The sequence below is a fragment of the Grampus griseus genome (assembly GCF_964374135.1).
Source record: "Grampus griseus genome assembly, chromosome: 8".
NCBI classification, from domain to species: domain Eukaryota; kingdom Metazoa; phylum Chordata; class Mammalia; order Artiodactyla; family Delphinidae; genus Grampus; species Grampus griseus.
Window position 1 is genome coordinate 39,741,352 of NC_139002.1, and position 9,155 is coordinate 39,750,506.

The 9,155-nt window shown below is 49.8% G+C and overlaps 1 protein-coding gene across 1 annotated transcript in view; it reads right to left on the reverse strand.

Annotated features, from left to right (window-relative positions):
- Positions 1 to 1,977, reverse strand: part of PANX1 (pannexin 1) — a gene marked incomplete at its 5' end in the record, with an annotated part of 34,914 nt that extends 32,937 nt beyond the window's left edge. Inside the window, one exon of the mRNA XM_082660338.1 lies at positions 1,797 to 1,977. Within this exon, the coding sequence (XP_082516464.1) occupies positions 1,797 to 1,977 (181 nt within the window). The remainder of the gene's footprint in view (positions 1 to 1,796) is intronic.
- Positions 1,978 to 9,155: the final 7,178 nt, after the last annotated feature.

Here is a 9,155-nt window from a genome sequence, read left to right on the forward strand (position 1 = left end):
CTTCCAACCGGAAGCCTCAACTCCCGGCCATCTGGAAGGCGGAGGGAAAGCCTTGACTATATCTATGCCTGCCCAATGACAAGGAAAACTGAAGACTACCTTCCAAAATGAATTTGGCGGCTTCCTGCCAAGTTGAACAACTTAGCGGTGTGGATCACAAAATCAAGCTCACTGTAACCTTTTTCTAACCAACTCTTCCCTCAACTTCACCATTTCCATCAATATCATTCTCCAATCACCCAGGCCTGCAGCCTTTCTGATACCTCTGATCAGTCTCGGCCCTTTGTGGCCGATGAAAAGCTAGGGGCCAAGAGTGGATTATTACTCCTTGATCTTGGAAATTTCCCATCCTTTCCCTTCTAGTCTTGGCACCCACCCTCGCACAAGACCTCAGCTGATGCCTCATCTTTATGGCATCCTCCCTAGCTCCAACTCCCCTCTTTCACAGACCCTACATGTACCCTCAGGTTATTACTTATTAAGGGCTGTTTTCAACCAGTCCAGCCTCTGCTCAAATAATAACTTTGTACTTTTTATTTATTTATTTTGCGGTTCGCGGGCCTCTCACTGTTGTGGCCTCTCCCGTTGCGGAGCACAGGTTCCGGACGCGCAGGCTCAGCGGCCATGGCTCAAGGGCCTAGCCGCTCCGCGGCATGTGGGATCTTCCCGAACCGGGGCACGAACCCGTGTCCCCTGCATCGGCAGGCGGACTCTCAACCACTGAGCCACCAGGGAAGCCCAACTTTGCACTTTTTAAACCATCAAGTCTGTACTCCTCTGTTCTCACTAACCCAGGCCCTTATTCACTCTCATATTCCAGGAACCCTGACTAATCCTCCTGCCTCAGTTCGGACACTCCTCACTGTTTCTCTCCTTCCAGGAACACGTACTATTCTTTGACATCCCAAAATCTTGGCAAAGGTCTCACCTCTGCTTATCCAAATCCCACCCACAGGCAGGGGCTCAGCGCCAGCCCAATCTTTCACATAAGCTTTCCCCATTGTCCAGCCCCACCGGCCTCCTTCCCCACAGAGCTGTGTCTAGCCTCATACACGGCCTTCCTCTTGACTCACAGACACTCTCTCCTGCGCTCAAAGTCAGAAGAGATGATGAGGAAGACCAGCTGCTTATTAGCCACGTGATCCTGACCAAACCACCAGACTCTCTGAATCTCACAGAACTGTTATTAGGATAAAGGAGAGTTTACAAGAAAGGGCTCGTTCATCTCACATTCAAAATAAGGCCGTCCAGGTAGAGGATTTGGGTATTCCTTCTAATACTGGCCAAGAGCAGTTATTTCCCATCACTCACAACCCTGCAGAGCTAAAGTCTCAGTACACATCAACTAAATGTAAGATACGGGAGAAAGCACTTTTCATGGGCTACTTTTCTTCACGTCCTCCGATTAGCCACTCGGGAGCTTCTCTGATACAAATTTGGGGTGACCGCAGAAATGTGTGGGAGGGAAAAGAGAGGCAAATCTGGTGACAACGGCGCCGGTCTTAAGAGTGGGACTTGAACACTAAGCCAGAGCCGGGATCAGTGGGCAGCAGGGAACAGAAATGGGTAGCAGGGATGCGAGAAGGGTCCACAGCAAGGGGGGGCGGGGAAGGGAGCACGCGAACAAAGAATGCTTCGGCCCATCAACTCGGGCTACCTTCCTTCCCAACGTTCACGCCCATGACAACGGCGGCCACCGCCAGGGACGCGCGGTTAAATCACTTCTCGCCAGAGACCCGGGCACCTCTGATAACGCCGGCCCAGCCCGCCCCGGTGCCGCTGTCCCCGGGCCTTACCTATTGAGATTTCCTGTGCGAAGGCCAGCGAGATGAGCAGCAGCGGCAACCCCACGGCGATGCACGTGACCATCTTGTCCACGGCCAGCTCCAGCCGCAGCCCCTTGAACTTGGGCTCCGAGGGCTCCTTCAGCAAAAAGTCTGAGAAGACGTACTCGGTGGCCAGGTGAGCAATGGCCATGGCTGCGGCGCACGGGGCTGGGCCAGGAAGGCTCGCAAGGGCAGGCCCGGGTACCGCCGGCGTCGGGAGGGCGGCGCGGTGCCTTCACCCGGTTACTGACTGGGCCCGCGGCTTTCGCTTTCCCTTTGCCGGCTCCCCGTTTGCTTCCACATCCCACTGGTCTTTGTGTCTCGAAGCGCCGCAGCTGTCTTCTCTGGGGGCCTGGCCTGGCGGGTCCCGGGATTGCTTCGGGCGCACGGGATCGCGCCTGCCCCTCCGCCGCGGGCCTGGGGCAGAGCCGCACCCGCAGGTCCCCGGGATGCGCGCGCCCGAGGGCGCGAGACTCAACCGCGGAACAAAGCGCTAGCCTCGCCGCGGCTCTGCCGCTGCGCCCTGGCGACTTGGAGTTTCCGGAAGCTGAGGCGACGCGAGGCGGGTGGGCGCGGCAGCATCCCGCGACACTGGGATCCACCCCTAGCAAAGGGAACTTCCCGGCGAGCGGTACCTCGTCAAATCCTCGCGCCTCTCCCAACCTCATTCTCTCCACTTCCTGGCACCCGGGATTTTTGAAATCATTTCTGAAAGCGACCTGTTACCCAGTGGACAGGATGGCCCCCTTTTACGCCTCACCCCCAACATTTCTACGTGGCGGAATCAGGTTAAAAGGAGGTGCAAACGCTTCAAAGAGCAACGGGGCCCTAAAGGGCTATCGAGCGGGTTAGACCAAGCCGGTGCGGAAGAGGGAACGCTGGACTCTTCCAGAAGCACTGCGGGACTGGGAGGCGCGGGGTCAGTGGTGGTGAGCCCTGCGTCTGACTAGGTCTCAGGTGTCTGTGCTTAGCCTCCTGCTTTCCCCATGGGAGCCTCGGTCTGGGAGCCAGCAGTGGGTGTCTGCGGGAAGCGGGTGTTGGGGGAGAGCTACTTCTGAACGACTTTCAGGTAGTGGATGCTGAGAAATAGTCAAGAGACGCTCTGATCAGCAACATTTGGGGCAGACAGCACCTTTGAACGTGAGGGCTCCTTGGGGCTGGGCTGCGCTTTCTGCTCTTTGTACATGGGCAGGTCCGTGCACGCAAGCCTCTTCTTTGTGCCCTCAACTGCCATATGTACATCTCCACCCTGCCCTGCCCTCTGAACCCTCATCCAATGGCCTGCACCACTCTCCACTTAGATGACTCACAAGACCAGGACCACACAATGGCCAGGACCGCAATCCTTATGCTTGTCTCAACCTGAACTCCAGTCTTCCCCATCTTGCTCAGTGCGCCGCCATCCACCGGGATGCCCAAAGCAGAAAACTGGAGGGCCCTGTGGAACATTGCAGTCTCTCCCCAGGTGCCATAACCAATTTCCAAATCCTGCGGCGTCTCTCTCCTAAATGTAGAAAATCTCATAGTTTTTCTCCACCTGCGCTGCCAACGCTCCTTGCCGCCATCCTGTCTCCTAACCGCATACAGGTTATGTACCCTGCAGGCCCGCAAGCCATTCTCCCCCATGGCTGCCAGAGGGAGCTTTTAAAAGCTCCCATCTGATCCTTTCACTCCCCTACTTAAAGTGTACATTGTTTTTAGGATAAGATCCAAATTTCTTACCATGGCCACTGCCTGCCTTATCAGCTTCACTACTTTCCAGTCAGTTCTTCAAGTTAGCCAGCCCCATGCCTCCTCCAGACCTTCCCCTGCCCAAAACACTTCCACGGTAGCCTCTTTGCCTGGCCAACTCAGATTCACCCTCCTGATTTCTACTGGTTGTCACTTCCCAGGAGAGTCTTCCCTGAAAATGCTAAACTAGATTAGGTCCCTTTGTTAAATATTCTTGTAATACTAGCTGTGGGCCTTGGGAAAGTTACTTGCCCCTCCTGTACCTCAGTTTTTTCATCTGTAAAGTGTTTATACTGCTTAGGATTGAGATAAAGATCAAAAGAGTTAATATAGGGCTTCCCTGGTGGCACAGTGGTTGGGAGTCTGCCTGCCGATGCAGGGGACACGGGTTCGTGCCCCGGTCCGGGAAGATCCCACATGCCGCGGAGCGGCTGGGCCCGTGAGCCATGGCCACTGAGCCTGCGCGTCCGGAGCCTGTGCTCCGCAACGGGAGAGGCCACAACAGTGAGAGGCCCGCGTACCGCAAACAAACAAACAAAAAAAGAGTTAATATGTGTAAAGCGCCTAGGACATTGCCCGGCAATTGATGAGTGCTATGTAAATGTTATCCATTACTGTTGCCCTCTATTTTTCCTTCTTAATGAAAATCACAATTATAATTCAACAAATATGTGTTTGTCCATTTATTTAACATTTGTCTCCCCCTTTATATGGTAAGCTTCATGAGGGCAGGTCTGCACCCATGTATACCAACCACTCTCATCTCCAGCACTTAGCACAAATGCCTGACACATAGTAGGTATTTTAAAAAAGGTTTATTAAATGAAGGAAGATGAAAATCTTTCACTTTGAAAATTGTTTAAAAACAGGTGGCCCAACTTACATTCATTTTGCCATACATTCAACGCATGTATTAGAGGGTAGTGATGGGCCAGGTGTGGGCTCGATGGATGGGGAAGCAAAGATGAAGTGACGCATTCCATTTCCTTAAAGATCTCATGGCTTAGTAAGAGAAATAAGGTATGTGCACAATTAACTATGATACAGGTTAGAAAGTGTAAGTAATATTGAGAAATGTGGGGTATGCCGAGGGGTGTGCATAAAAAGATGGGGCCTGGTGGGATGCGTCCGTTTGTGGCAGGCAGAGCTGGCACAGGAACTTTCTAGGAGGGAGTGAAAGTGGGAAATGGGAAGTGGAGACCTCTGACACTGGTATAGGGAAGAGGAAGGTGAGGGAGACAAAAGTGAAGGGGTTGGGGCCGGAGAAAGTAGCCTGGAATTTTTTTTTCAGTAGGCATTAGAGAGGTTTTGGACGGGAGTAATATACAGAGAGCTGCGCTTTAGAAAGATGTCTTCCAGCCACATGTAGAGTGGATTGAAATGCAGAGTGGAGGTGGAGAGGCCAGGTAAGAGGCTGCTGAAATTTTGCACATGAGAAGTAATCAGAGCCCAAACTGGCCCCTTGTCTTTGAGAACAGACATGAATGGCGCAGAAAAGAGTGGTGGTACACCCCCAGCCTCCTGTCCGCATGCTGTGGGGCTCAGCACCTCTCCCACCCGGTGCCCCAGATGGCATCATCAGGGCACTGGCTGGGGAGGGGCTGACCATGACCCTAGTGGAGCCCCTGGCCAGAAAGGCCTGGAGCCGCCCCTCTCCCCTACATTAGGTGCTCAGCTGAGAGAAGAAGAATTAATTTTTCTGGTTGATTTTCTCTTGGGCCTGGGATGCTGGCCTGTGAAGGGCCTGGGGGGTGGCGGGACAACTCAGGAGGGAGCTGGGGGTGGTGGTGAGATAGCCCTGGGACCTGGGACCCTTTGCTGCAGTGCTGCAAAGCTTGCAGGTGGACACACCTCTCCTCAAGCTACAAAATACAAAGAAACTCTATGGGACTAAAAATAACTGTGTGCATGCACAGTCGAGGCAAATTCTGGACCAAAAGATACAAAAGACAAAAACAAAAACAACTCAGCTGCCACTTCTGAAGAGCAGGGAACAAAAACAGGGTGTTGGGAGCAAAAGCAGGGTACTGCGCATGCCTTCTGCACACAGCACCACCTAAGGGATGGGCAAGACACCCAAGCCACCCATCTGGCCTGACCCCTGGACACACCCCTACCCTCACCCCATATGAGAGCAAGCAAGCAGGGGAACCTGTGGTTTGCTCTCACTTCCCCCTGCTACAGCAGCGGCCGCAATAAAGCCTTCCTGAATTTCTTGTCTGGCCTCTAGTCAATTTCTATTGATTGGGGAAGGCCAAGAACTCTGGTCGGTATCAGTGGAATAACCAGGTCTCCTCCAAGCCAACCCCACCCCCCACCCCCAGGGCCTGGGCCGGCGCTGGGCGGGGCTCTCCCCATTACCTCAGCCACAGCGACAACGTGACCGTATTAACAAGGTACCGCCGAGCATATCAATAAAGATTATCCTGATTAAAAAAAAAAAAAGTGGTGGTTAAAGGAGCCATTTTTCCTACTGCAAAAATCAGATCGAATAATCCAATGTGTGCCAAGTTTCTCTGGCAGGAAATGAGAAAGTAAGGGCCTGGGTTCAACTCCTGGACTGGCTACTTACTTGCTATGTGACCAAGGGTATATCACTGAGAATCTCTAAGTCTCAATGTCCTCATTTGCCAAATAAGGGTAAGACCGCCTACCTCATTGGGTTGTTCTAAGGATTACACGTGATCATATATGTAACAGTGCCTGCCACATCATGGCAGATTTTTTTTTTAACTTCTTTATTGGAGTATAATTGCTTTACATCATTGTGTTAGTTTCTGCTGTATAACAAAGTGAATCAGCTATACGTATACATATATCCCCATATGCCCTCCCTCTTGCATTCCCCTCCCACCCTCCCTATCCCACCCCTCTAGGTGGTCACAAAGCACCGAGCTGATCTCCCTGTGCTATGCGGCTGCTTCCCACTAGCTATCTATTTTACATTTGGTAGTGTATATATGTCCATGCCACTCTCTCACGTTGTCCCAGTTTACCCTTCCCCCTCCCCAGGGCACTTAGCTTTTAATAGCTTGTCACTACCAATCTCAGGAGTTTAAGGTATCACATGACAGTATGTATAATGTTGCTTTTTTAAAAAATAAACTTTAATTTTTAGAACAGTTTCAGATTTACAGAAAAATTGAGTAGATGGTACAAGACACCTGTAGCGGTTTCCCCTACATGGTACATTTGGTACAATTAGCAAACCAATATTGATAAATTTATATTAATTAAAGTCTAGTTTATTGAGATTTCCTTAATTTTTACCTACTATCCTTCTTCTGTTCTAGGATCCCATACAGGGATACCATATTATTTTTCGTTGTCTTGTCTCATTAGCTCCCCTTAGCCGTGAAAATTTCTTAGGATTTCCTTATTTTTGATGACATTGCTTTTTATAATTATAACATGCATTTAGGGATTAAATAACACATCCTCCTCCAAATCCTCCCTTCCCCCACTCCTTGTCCCAGTGTCAGTAGTTAGAAGGCCAAAGCAGCTGTGGGCTTCACAGCTATGGTGCCGGAACTGGTTTTTGTTTGCTTGGTATCCTCGACAATTGACATTTGAATATGAGATCTTTCGTGACCAAAATAGTCAAAGTCAAGATAGTTAAGCCCTGTTCTGCCTGTTCAGTTTATATATTCATTTATTCATTCAAGTAATATTTGCTGAGCAACTATTATGTATCTACACTATGGTCTGTGCTGGGGATGCAGCAGTGAGCAAAACAGGTCTGGGGTCCTTGCTTCCATGGAGCCTACATTTCAGTCAAAGAAGCAGACAAAAATCAAACTAACGAGTAAAATGGATATGTCCCGTGATATGTGCTACAAAGGAAAATAATGGAAATTGGAAATAACACTTTAGAAAGGGCAGTCTGGGGAGCTCACATCTGAAGTAGGAAAGGCAGGAAAGGGGATGAGGGTGCTAGAGAGAAAGAGCATTCCAGGCACAGAAAGCGGTAGGTGCAAAGGCTCTGAGGCAAGAAGGAACTAGCAGGGCACAGGAACTGATAAAAGCTGGAGCAGAGAGGAGCCAGAGATAAAGTTGGAGAGGTGGACGTGTTGGGCAGCCAAATCGGTCTGAGTCTTACTGACGAAGGTAAGGAGTGTAGATATTATTGAAAGTGAAGTGGAAAGACAGTAAAGGAGATTCACCAGGGAAGTGATGTGATCAGATGTGGAAGAACACTGCTGCAGCTGTGTGGACTGTGGCTGGAAGGGACAGGAGTGACAAAGGGAGAGACTGGTTAGGGGACTGCTACCGTGATCTGCTTGAATAGGACTTGTAGTTTGCAACCCAAGGAGGAACACATTTTGAATTTATTAGCATAAAGGTGGTTTTCAGATCCATGAGGATGAGTGAAATAACCTATGGAGAGGGTGTAACAAATTACCACAAACTTCGTGGCACACGTTTATCCTCTAACGGTTCTGGAAATCTGAAGTCCGAAATCAGTTTCAATGGAATAAAATCAAGGTGCCAGCAGGACAAAGCTCCCTCCGGAGGCTCTAGTGGGGAAGGCATTCCCATGCCTTTTCCAGCTTTTTTTTTTTTTTAACACCTTTATTGGAGTATAATTGCTTTACAATGGTGTGTTAGTTTCTGCTTTATAACAGAGTGAATCAGTTATACATATACATATGTTCCCACATCTCTTCCCTCTTGCGTCTCCCTCCCTCCCACCCTCCCTATCCCACCCCTCCAGGCTGTCACAAAGCACCGAGCTGATCTCCCTGTGCCATGCGGCTGCTTCCCACTAGCTATCTACCTTACGTTTGGTAGTGTATATATGTCCAGCTTTTAGAGCAGCATTCCTCCAGCTCCAAAGCTAGCAGCTCAGCATCTTACTTCAGTTGTCACACAGCCTCCTTCTGTAATCAAATCTCCCTCTGTCTCTATCTTATAAGAACATTTGTGATTACATTTAGGGCCAATCTAGGTAATCCAGTATAAACTTCCCATCTCAAGATTTTTAACTTAGTCATAGCTACAAAGTCTTTTTGCTATATAAGATAACATTCACAGGTTCAGGGACATGGAATCTATGGAGATATTATTCAGCACACCCCAGAGGGCAAAAGGGAGTAAAGGGCCCAGTTCAAGCCCTGGGTCATGCTAACATTTAAGTCAGAGGGAGAAGAAGGACCTAGCAAGAGACTGAGAGGGAGTAGCCACTGAGGAAGAAGCAAGGCTGGCAGGTCATGTTGTAGAGCCAAGGAACTAGAGGGGGTCTAAAAGCAAGGAGCTGCCAATGGTTACTGAGATGTCAAGTAAAATAAAGATGGGGAAGAAGCCACAGGAAACGGAATCATTTCCATTATGATTATTATGGTTCTTATGGTTTTGATTACAGCAGATTGGGACGCAAAGTCAGGGTGGGGCAGGGCCCTCTGGATGGGAAGCCATTGGAATGGGTGGAGGGATGCATAGGGTGAGGTGATATAGACAATGTGTGGGCAGTACTTTCAGTTCTGCTATCAAGGGCCCAGAGAAGCTGGGTTGGAGGAGGTTATGGAGTTAAAGGCAATGGCTCTTTGTTTGTTTTCTATTTTTAATGAAGGGTATTTTTGATGACTTCATGCAAGAGGG